The 12,090-nt window shown below is 41.8% G+C and overlaps 1 protein-coding gene across 2 annotated transcripts in view; it reads right to left on the bottom strand.

Moving 5' to 3' along the window:
- Positions 1–12,090, bottom strand: part of LOC142390569 (plexin-A1-like) — a 234,820-nt gene that overhangs the window by 36,041 nt on the left and 186,689 nt on the right. For both annotated transcript variants that reach the window (XM_075476108.1, XM_075476109.1), the window contains exons 18-19: positions 9,989–10,132; positions 2,670–2,904 (exon numbers count right to left, since the gene is read on the bottom strand). In XM_075476108.1, the coding sequence (XP_075332223.1) occupies positions 2,670–2,904; positions 9,989–10,132 (379 nt within the window). The remainder of the gene's footprint in view (positions 1–2,669; positions 2,905–9,988; positions 10,133–12,090) is intronic.

Genomic DNA, 12,090 nt, shown 5'->3' with positions numbered 1-12,090 from the left:
TCAAAAGCTGAGGCTGTTTGTTTGACAGCTTTGGCTGCTGTTAAGAGTTGTGACTGTGTGTGATCATGTTAGAACTTTGTATCGTGTCTGTGAGCGCTTGTACCATTATACTGAGTGTAAACATCTGGGCCGTCCTTACATCAGTCATCCACACTCTGCTGCTAAAATGCTTTCCTCATACTCTATGTCATTTACCTCTCTTATCTCTGCAAGCAATTCCCTTCTTACCCCAACCTCATACAGCCTCTCATTCTACCTACCCTCACACACAGTGTATGCTCTCTCTGTTTTCATAGCAATTAACTGTTAAAAACTCCATCGGAGGCACAGACGGAGTAATAACATGTTTGACAGCACCATCGAAAATCAAAATGGGTGTGCATCACTCAAATAGAGTCAAAAATCTATACCAAGGAGCTTTAGAGCTACACTGGGAGCGACGTGTTACGAAGGCACTTTCTGCTAATTCATCAGCCACCTGTGAATCATAGCAGTTTCACCTGGAAGTGAAAACATGTAGCGGCACTCGACTTGCCCGACTTTATTTCTAGAATCATCGGATCGAAGTAAAGCGGCTCCGAGTTGCCGTTGTTTATGTATGTATAATAGCGTGCCAGCTCTACATTTTCATAAATCCAACCGTTTTTTTTATTCACAGTGACTCAGCTATGACAGTTATGCTGTTGCCTCAGTAAAAATACCCTGCAGACATCCTGTTGTTAATGATGATCACATCATCCAAAAGCAATTGATTGCATCTCTTGCTCTCTGCACATTCAGTCACATTAATAATGGCGTATGTATTAATCTAAAAACAAAAAACCTTTCAAAGTTATGTCTAAAGAAATATCCTTTGACACTGCTCAACCTGCATATCACCATCATGTAAATGAAACCCCCTTTTCATCACACATTGCTGCATTCTCTCACAAAGTCGGAGACTCCCAAAATGAAATCAGTGTCATTGCCAGTGATGGATCTTAAAACTAATTTACTCGGCCGGTGTGTGCGGGCTAAATGAACAGAGTGCAGTGCTCTGTGTGCCAATTGTGTAATTGATCAAATTTGTGACTGGCATCTATTTCATTTGGATTCACTGGTTATTGGGCATAAAATTGAGAAAAAGCAGGCTGTCATCTGCCTTTCGAGCTGCACCGATGGCTGTCCTGTTGCAGTGTTTCAACCGTCCCCGCACGGGAACCCTACGTTTGAGTCAATGCAACCATTGTGATGGGGTTTACCAGCCAGGCGAGTTGTTTTACTGCAGCTGAGAAGCACAACTTTTAATCAAATTGGAATACCCTAAAAACCTGTTTTTGCTTTAAAATGTACACAACTGTATGTGGATTCACCCCTCCCAGAATTAAACAAACAAGATATTTGTGTATGCCAGTGCACCATAACGTCATGACCGTCCCCTTAATATTGAATAGGTCCTCTTTATTCTGTCAAAAGGGCTGTAGCCAGTCAGGTTGTGGACAGAGATCATTACAGAGTGTCCTGGAGGGTCTGGTACTGGGATATAATCGATAGATTCTTTAAACTATATGAGTAGTGGAGTAGCTACCCACTGATACAATCAGGTCCCATCAGAGTTTGGATAGGAGAGCTCCTCAGACTCTCCTATCCTCTCTTCCTCCACTTAGTTTTGCAGGGGTAAGATATCCATTTTCTTTTAGGGTTCAGGCAGCTGGGGTCATCTCGCTCTTTAATCAGGTCATTAGAGGCCATTTGGATTGACCTCTACGAACTGATATCCAAAAGAAAAAGGGGTGTCTTATCTCTTCGAAAAGTAGCGGTAGGTCAAAGGAGGAATTGGGATGAAGAATTTGTCTTGTTCTGGGATGCGGTTCTGTCTGAGGGAAGTCTGCTTCTGCAGAGCTGCGACGGGTCTGCAGAAACGTTTAGGTGGGTGGTAAGTTTCACAGTAGCTTCCGGGTGAATGGTGGGATGCAGAATTATCCAACAGAAGAAGAGGAGAAGTTACTTTATCGGTTAGTAGATTTAGTGGCGTGGCTGACTGGTGCCTTATTCTGTAAAGATTTACGGCATAAATGCTCTTTGGCACATTTAGTTGAATTTGTATTAGGCCAGGCGAGCCGTTCCCCTCTAATTTAAGTCTTTTTTCTAACCAGCAGCGAGTTCCATCCTCATATTAACTGGAAAAACTGCATGTTTTCTTTTCATATGCAGTAACTATTAATGAGAGTGGATATATCCAATTACCAAAATGTAACCCCATTCATTAAACACCTTTTCTAATTAGCAACACTCGCAGCATGAACGATAATTTAGGAAGGTCAGTTTATACAGTTTTGTTTGGCGGTTCGTCAGCAAAATTTAATTTCAAACAACCAGATACATTTTCTGGAAGGTTGGTGGAGGTGGAGCAAGCATGAAGTAGAAGCCCATCAAACTAGATTCAGATCGCTTTCTTCAGATTTGTGGGATGTGACAGTAGCCTTGGTTAAGACTTCCCTTCCTGTTTGTTTTAAGTTCAGTTATTCTTTTTAAAAGCTCTTTGGAAAGTTGAACTGTTTCTAATAATTTCTACTGATGAAAAACTGAATCTTTAGACAATAAAACGCCCATTTATTAATGTTATTACTCATTTCTCCCAGATTGTATATCGATACAGTTCCAGTAACCACACCGTTTTCATTGCCTACCTTCTTTACACTCCAGGGCGACTCTCGACTCCAGGTTGTCCATTTGGAGCTGCAGGCGTTTCAGGGTGCGGTCTGCGTCTCTCGACTTCCTTTTATAGGCTATCAGCACGGCAATGATGACCAGCAGGAGCAGGCCGCCTCCCCCTCCAATACCAATGATGGCAGGAAGCGTGAGCAGGCTGTCGGAGTAGATATGAAGAGTTCCAGGGGAGTACTCGAATCCTCCAGCACGAATCTGAACACAGATTTGAAATGATCAGGAAAGAAAAGGCCGATGTTTTGCACACATCCTACTTCTGCTGGAGCCAATTAATAACTTAATTGTGGTTTAAAGGCAACTGGGCTAGGAAGTTGCTGCAATTCCACACTCAGGTGTGGGATTTTACACAAGCACTTCCCAGAGAATGAGGGAGAAAACAACATGCGGCCATTTCTGCAGCAGCATATGTTTGTGAATACATGAGGTGGTCTGAAGAGATCAAAAGTTGCTGGTCTGATGAAAGAGAAGCTGGCTGACCCAATTTTTTTTACCAAAGGGATCATCAAATTTTAATCTGTTCTGTAGTCACACTAAACAGTCAGATCTGTTTGGCAGGCTTATACTGTGGAGGCTTACATCACCTTGACTGTTGAGAACATTTCTTGTAGGAAAGGTTTTCAATTCTTGGCTTCAGGGGAGCAACTTCAGAGGGCTTTGATAATGAAGATTTCACAAGTTAACTTTCTCAGCTCTTTGAATGCTGAAGTATCTGCAGATTTCTGTCGAGGCTCTGCATTTTGGCCTGGATATTTTGTTGTTAATGTCCTCATACATCATTGTCAACTTTAACTGATTTAGGTCCTAAAGTGACTGATGTGCATGTGAACAAGGCTGAAAAGCAGTGCGGTGCAGAATGTCACAGATGTTGATGTCACACGCACTCATAAAATACTCTACAGATCCAGGACGATCACACATACACCAGCCGCATACGAACACAGAGTATAAGTAATCAAACAAAGTAATCACCAGCATTTAAATCTCTCCCTAAGGAGCCATGATAATTATGGAAAGTCAAACACATGTAATGTTTTTTTTTTCCTGACTAACTACATTTACATATGCACAGTGTGTCACTGGAATCCATCAAATCAGGCTATCCTCCAGGGGGGTTGATAACCGATTCAAATTAAGTGTGATTATAAAGCTTTAAAGTTCTTGTAAGAGCACTTTCATGTTGACATTAACAAAGTCTGATTAAAAAAAAAAAAAAGAAAGTAGTGGAGCTGTTATATCAATATCAATGCAGTCAATTGCTACAAATTAAATTTGCAATAGTAAAGACAATTAGATGGCTTTTTAACAAGAAGCAGCTAATTATGCGTGTGAACATGAACAGACTGCAAAGAAACGGAGGACTTTGCAATCGGTGGGCAGTCGCCCACCAATCGGAAGGTCGGTGGTTCGACCCTCGGCTTCCCCGGGCTACATGTCGAAGTGTCCTTGGGCAAGACACTGAACCCCATGTTGCCTACCTTGTAAGTCACTTTGGATAAAAGCGTCTGCAAAATGACCGTAATGTAATGTGATGTAATGTAATGAAGTGTTAACAATGCGATACAGTCTGATGTAGCAAAAACATTTCTTGTATTTGACATGTTTGTATCTATTCTGCGTTTTTTAAAGCATTTTTTTTTATTAACGTGTATCATTTTCTCTCTACCTTCGTATCACTGCGTGCTGTGTAAACCGTGCAGACCGAAGTGCAGACCGAGCAGTCCCCTGCTTCCGAGCGGTAAACACGGTAACAGGCGCGGCTGTCGGCAGGTGGCAGCACGCATTGATATGAAGGGAGAGAAAACAGCGCCAAGCGATTGTGAGGTCTGACTTTTTCTGGATTGACGATTTTGTGACGCAAATGTATTACTCTTTTGAACGCATATTGTTTTGAGAAGCAAAACGCTTTATTTTTTATGCCCCAGCCAACTAGCCGGACTACTTTCGTCAACGCCAAAACGAGGCTGGAACTCGGCTCACAGGACGCAGCAGGGGGTAAGTCAAATTTAATAAATGATATTGCTAATATGGGATGTCATACAGCTTCATGTCAAAAGAGGCGAACTATCCCTTTAACATCAGGCTATGTAAGAGGAGTTGCTTGTTGTGATGAACTAACAAAGAATTTGAGGTAAACACTAAAAGACATTGCACTATTCATGCTTTGGTACATGCTGTCGTGATAAAAAGGTATCCGTTTTCAGCTATAATGCCATGTTTAAAAAACTGCACTTTCCAAGCACCAGGCAGCAGATTGATAAATTCAAAAGTAACTGCTCAAATTAGTAAGAAATAGTCAAGATGAAGGGGTTTGTTTGTCATCTTTCTAGAAGTGTGGTTAGCAACTGCTACGCTGTTTATTACAGCCACACACAATGTAGGCTGTACCACTGCAATACTGACAGCGATACGCAGCCAGTTTATCTGCTCAACATCCTGCGCTGCAGCCCTGAATGTTTTCTCTCGTCAGAAGAAATATTAAAAACAGATCTAATCCAACCGCGCATTAAACTCAGAGAAATAATGACATGATGTTTGCTCGAAACCCAAACAGGGTCTATTTTGATCTCTTTGCAGTTCATTCAAGTAGCATCTGTGTCACACTACCTGGCACCCTACACTATCTGGCATGCATGCATTTAGTGCCCCACAGCATAGGGAGAAGAAAACAAATAAAAAGGGTGTGAGGAGCGGGAAGGGAATTGTTGGCATCATAATCGCTGGTTGCTAGGTTGTGTTGCAGATGTTTGTTTTAATCCTAATAATTAGGTCAAAAAAAGAGAAATGTAATTAGATTTTGGTTATGAACAAAACCCTTTTTATTTAAAGTTTTAGCCCCAGTTTTATCTAGATAAATAATATGACAAGAACTCAAATTTGTTCCGATTTCAGTTCGTAAAAGCCAACTTACACAAATTACTGTTATAACATATCTCATGGTCATTGTGAAAGATTGCTGGACTAGGGATGCAAAAAGTAAAGATCCTAAAAACGTCTCTGCTCCAAAGAAGTTCCAGGAAACAAACCTGATGTGTGTTTCATGTTTAAAATTGTACAACAGATCGGCTTTGCAGATGGATAGAAACTACGCTAGTTTCAGTTTATCACGACATTTCCACTGATATCATTAGAGTTATCATATAAGTTAGAACTGTGCCTCTCGTATTTTGGCACGTCAGAAAGTCTGCCGTGAAAACGGCTTCTCCAGAACAAAATTAGAACAGCTTTAAAAGTGTCATTTTCTGTAAAAATTGTCTCTGCGTGAAAGGAAGCCGAGGGGCATTTGATTTGAATACTAATGAGTCCTCATGTGTTTGTTTTGTAGAAATTCAAACAGCTCTCTGTTTCCACTTCCAGGTTTTTTTTTATATTACAGGAGAGCTTGCAAACATAAACTGTTGGCTCTAAGTGGGATATTTAGAAGTGCAGGGTCGCTATCTTCCCTGTCAGATGCTTAGTAGGTAATATAATATCTAATCTGCCGTCGCAGGTATGTTTAAGACAATTAATTAGGGCAAAGGTATCCTCAGATGACATTAATTCTGTAGAGTTTAAACAATATTTAGCTGGTGACATATTTTTGAGGCTTGTCTATTTTTATTCGACTGACAGACTGAAGGACTCGCGGAGGAACTTAAAAAGCTGAAGGCCAAAGCAACAAACAAGTTTCTTCGAGAACTCAAGGGAGGCACACAGCTGCCAATACACAGCTGAGCATCTGAGGGTATGCACAAAGACATACCAACACACACGTACCACGTCTCCTACTGTACACACACGCATGCACACCACAAGACGCTCCAACCCCAGTATGTCTCGACACCCATCGGGTCCCCTCTATGTAGGTCAACGTGCACGGGGAATATTATTATACCACAGCTGTGTCCTTCTCTGCAGCCTTGTGCAGCACGCACAAAGGCAAAGATGTGCACATAAACACAAAACTATGGGAACACCAGAGGCAAACCACAAACACAGTGCATGCAGTCACTCATACACGAGGCAGAGAAGATCGGAACGGACAGCTCTATTTTTTCCTCGGCTATTGTCACACGGAGAACCGACTCAACCGCCCCCACCAACACGTTGCGTCACTCCAATATTTAACATGACATTTTGTTTTTTAAAAAAAAAAAAAAAGAAGGAAAAGGGGGGGTAAATGAAGAGAAAACTCCAATAGAGAACCACCTTGGAGCTGGCTGGTTCTGTCGAGTGCGATCATACTGAATTACATGGATGCGCTGTCAGTGGCTTTCTAGGTTTATTGGCTGTGGCTCGCAGGGAGTAAATGTCATAAAGATATAGTGAAATAACTGGGAAAGGACACTGGTGATAAGTTTAAAAGGGGAACAAGAAGGCATGGAGGCTGAGTGGCTGCCCTATTGGGATATTTAGACAAACATCTAGATCGGCTGCGGTTTGACCTTCCTCGGTTCAGATGCTGCTGGAGTTGCTCTGCGATTTTCAAATTCTGCTGTAGTCAGAGAGAATCAGGGATTTCAGTCTGCAGTCTGCTGACAGCTCAACACCTTGGAAAACTTCTGCCGAATGATTGAGGCAGGACAGATTTGACTATTTCCCAGCACCAATTCGGAAAATATTTCGCACCAGGATGAAAATGGCGTCGGAGGCATTCACATCATGAAAATCTGAAATGATCTGAAATCATGAAAAACACTTCCTATCAAAACGTAACTCTATTAAGCTTCAATCAGCTCGGGAAACAAAGGGAGGAGGAGGCTCCAGTGAGACTGGAGAGTCAGATTGATCGATCTCCGATGGCTTCGCAGTAGTTATGCTTTGAGGCACAAATAAAAACATTCACAGGCTATACCCGAGTGAAACTTATTCAGCTCAGGCGCACCTCAGTTCCACCGTCAGTGTAAACTCAGTGTAGCAGTGCCCAAACTTCAGCAGACTCAACTTGCTGAAATAAATAAATCTTTCGCTCTTAAAAGCCCCAGGTGGCTTAACTTCTGGGGGCTGCTGGTCCAAATGAACCTTTTGACTTTATTTACAGCTACGGGAACATTGAATGAAGCCTTAAAATTCAACTGAGGTAAAAAAAAAACACATGGCAGAAGAAGAATAATAAGAGGGGAATATTCAAGGGCAACTCCAAAATGCAAAGGAAGGAAAGTAATTATTTGTTCTGCTGTGGTTAAAAACAACAACGTGAGAGTAACACAGTGCCTGCTGACCCACTGCGAACACAGTTTGGATAGTCCATAAGTTACTGAAACATCTCTGCACTGTTGGTTAAACAAAAAAAATCTATTACAATAATGTTAAAATTACACTGTTTGGGAAGTATTTTACATGATTCACGATGCTATAAACAATAAAAGAATAAATAAAGACGATCCTCTAAGTACTCTAATTCGTGTCTCCTGATGGCAGAACGAATAATCTGATCTTTCACCTCGGTACAGAATGCCTCGAAAAGCAGATCACGGGCTGCAAACAGAAGATGTGTGAGGGCGAGCTTAGCTGCTTTATGTTGGGCTTTTATTGGGTTAAAGGACGGGTGGGTACAATGGCACACGAATATCGCAAGCCAAAGCTGCCATATCCACACGTCGAGAGCACGCGCTATATATCTTAACGATCGCGTTCTGTTTTCTTATATCACGCGTGGTATAAGGACACCCGTAAAAAGTGCCCCTTTTCCTTCCTTACGGGACGCGCTGTATAATGCTTAAGCACGCGTGCCGAAAGACACCACGCGTCCTCTAGATGCTCACCTCGTGACTATAGGGTGTTTTTCTTCCCCAAGTTTTTAGCTTCTTGTCTTAAGCCACTGCTTTTAACATCTTTGTGTGCCTAAACTGCCTTGTATGTGTCTTCTTATTTTATGCTACATCATTTTAACATGTGTTGGACATTGCTGTCAGTGTTGCAACTGCACACTGCGCCTATGTCTTTGTATATTATATATAATAATCAAGCTGGAACATCCCCTGTGTAAAGGTAAGTTCAGTGTGGCACTGGCCATCTAGAGGACGCGTGGTGTATTTCGGCACGCGTGCTCAAGCATTATACAGCGCGTCCCGTAAGGAGGAAAAGGGGCGCTTTTTACGGGTGTCCTTATACCACGCGTGATATAAGAAAACAGAACGCGATCGTTAAGATATATAGCGCGTGCTCTCGACGTGTGGATATGACAGCTTTGGCTTGCGATACACGAAAAGATGGAAGCACCTGCATCAGGTTTGGCTGAATATCCCAGTCAGCCACATCATTATCGGCTTATTTAAACAGACTACAGACACATGGTCGTTTCTGGTGCTGTTATCAATTACACCTGTGATTTCTCTCCAGCCAACAAAAGAAAAGTCTATTGTGACGGTGTTTCGGGCGTCAATGCGGGGAGAGATCGGGACAGTGGCAAAGTGAAGATGAGGGTCGCTTTCATTATGGTAGAGTGTGGGCGCGGGGTCGCCTGGCTGTGGATTTACTGAAGGTTAGACACATTATATGCTGCGAAGTATTAAACATCCACACCATCACAGTTAAGTGAAGCTAATAAAAATACAGGAAAATGGAGAGGCCACCGAGGGACTCTCAAATCTACAACCAGCAGCACCTCCAGCAGAGAACTGCTGATGCTTGCACAGCTGTTGAAACAAATACGCCTCAGTGGATTCAAAAGCAAACAACGACACAGCTTTGCATCTAAAGGCATGCCCCGAGGTCCGCTGTGGTCAAGTTGAGGATGTTACACGAACAAGTGAAGGATTTCCTTGATCCACTTAATGGGTTTGACTAAACACCAACAGCGCTGCAGATCTGCACTTAAAAACGTCCGATGTAAACATTTATCAGGGTTTTATTTCCTGTAGCAAAAGTGAACTTATTTTCAGCAGCAGGTTAGCCGAAGGCCATTGAGAATCAACATGTTAATTAAAAATAACACATTTAATAGCAGCCTTGGTGCGAAAGCTCGACAGAGCACATCCTGGAGTCTGTCAGAGGAAATTGTTTAAAAAACGACACAAGGGATTACCTATAGAACTCAACAAGGGTCGAGTGACACTACAAGCTAAGGCAGTTGGACTGGAATATATTAACAAACATGAGTTACAAGTTAGATGTGAAATGATCGAGTAAAGAAGGCGATATTGTAATATTCTTTAACGAAATTGCTTCTGAATAAATTTCAAGGCGTGGTATGACAGGATGGGACAGGAAAGTGCAGCATTTGGTGAGTCAAAGAGGCGACAGGAGAGTGTCAGTGATGCAGAGAGATGAAGAGGCGGCGCACACAGGGGCATTATCTGACCGTGACTTTGTGCTGTCCGGTGAGGTTGGGCCATTCACACAGCAGCTGGCTCTCAGACAGGGTGAGGATGCAGGGAGTCTCTCCAATCAGCACCGTGTAGTTCAGGCGATTGTTACCCGGAGCCGCTGGGATCAGGTTACGGCCCTAAACACAGACAGAGACAAAAGTTCTGAGGAGAGGCTCTCGGCTCATTTATGCATGCTGTAGTTTCAAAGGGGACATTTGTAAGAGCCGAACATATTTATGGTTATTAAGTCTTTTATTGAACTACAAAGTGAGCGAGGCATCACCAGTGGCTTTTCTTTTTAAATGACTTTCATCTGGAACCCTCTCGTCTGGCTAACAATCAACTTGTTCATAATGGCGAATATTTTTCTCCTAATGATATGATTCTTTGATGCAAATCACTTTTTTTTTTTCCAAAAATGAAAGGAGAAAAATGAGTCATTGACAATGAAATTACTCATTTAAAACTCCTTTGAAGGATAAGGCTCTCCATATTACATTAACAAGCCCCAGAGAAGACAATATTTGAACAAGTCAAATATATTCCAAATTAAATTAAAGAAGAAGGAGAAAAAAAAAGGCAGGGTGGGGGGTGTTAACTGCTTTCCTCCAACTGAAGTTTTTAGCAAATCCTTCTTGAATAGGAGAAAATGGTGGATCGGTTGTTGACTACTCTCAGCCACAGATCATATTTGCTACTGTTGTGAGCTTTTACAACAGCAGAAGGTCGGTGGGATTCAGTCTAAAAGACCCACAATGTCAATGGTTGTCATAGTGAAGAAGGGTCTCGTCACTCAGGGTCACTCCACTTTAATGATTTAATTTTGGAGGACCACGAGAGTAAGCTTATTGTTTTAACGTAAGAAAGAAGCAAATTTGTTGGTTGGTGATGCTAATACAGTCATGTGAAAAACAAAGCCCATCTTCTTTTAAATCTGAGGTATTACCAATCAGATCATACTTTGGATAAGAAAAAAACAAATCTGCTCCTTTACAGGTTATGAAATTCAGTAAATAGAAACACAGATGAACAACAAAATGACACACAAAGTGTTTTATCATTCATTTAACCAAAATAAGCCCAAATGTAGACGTGATGAATGAAGTCTTCCTCCGTCTGTCCTTAAATGAAAAGGAGAACCTTACCTCTGTAAAACAGAGGGGTTAGTCCGAGTAGTGTGACCAAAGTGACATCATTGCTGACGTCTTTCCTCCGTGACATAATGTTAACACACACCTGAATGCTCCAGCAAGCTGGCAAACTGACAAAATTGCTGCTTTTGTTGAGGTGGTCGGACTGAATTTGATCCGTAGCACCGAGCTGCTGCTTGACCAAATAATTACTATGGAAGCTTTAAGTATATATATAGTTTACCACACAGTGCTTCTGCATTGTGGCTTAGGTTTTGTTAATATATAGTGTGCATATAGTGTATTGCAGATACACTTTGACTGCTTATTTGATGGTGGTTTAGTTGTAGTTCAAGAAAAAAAAAACTCTCATTTTGACATAATATTCACAAATTTGGTAAACAACTGGAGACAAAGACAGAAGTAAAGGACATTGATTGCTGTATGCAGAAGTACTTAAGGAGAACACAAACCTACACACAAAAATGCTGTTTTGACTTCAGCCAAATCAATTTCACATGTACAGTCTGCAGAGCAAGTGCGTAAATTCTTACTGTATATTTGTCAATTTCATTTCTGATCTTTCATTTCAATTTCAAGACTTATTTGGCACTCACTCTGCAAGTGATGGAGGAGGGAGGGGGGACAGTTAGTGGTGTGAAAAGACAGAACCCTAGCAAAAGCAAGAAAGGCAAAAAAGCAAGAGAACGATACAGGGAGAGATGAATACAAAGAAAACAAGGGAGATGGAAAACATCAGGAGGGAGGAAAGGGTAAAGAAAACATGAGAGAGGTAAAACGGAGATGAGCGGAGTAGCATAGAGTGAGCGAGTAGGCGAATGAACACAAAATCAGAGCTCGTGAGATAGAAAGAGAAAGAGGAGATAGCTTCCATGTCTCCCGCTGACTTAGCAGTGGGACGCATAGACAGACTCCGTTTTCCAATCCCATCGTCTCTGCGGGCC

Source organism: Odontesthes bonariensis, chromosome 10 (assembly GCF_027942865.1).
Source record: "Odontesthes bonariensis isolate fOdoBon6 chromosome 10, fOdoBon6.hap1, whole genome shotgun sequence".
NCBI lineage: Eukaryota > Metazoa > Chordata > Actinopteri > Atheriniformes > Atherinopsidae > Odontesthes > Odontesthes bonariensis.
The sequence above is the reverse complement of the archived record's forward strand: the minus strand, read 5'-3'. Positions and strand labels throughout refer to the sequence as shown.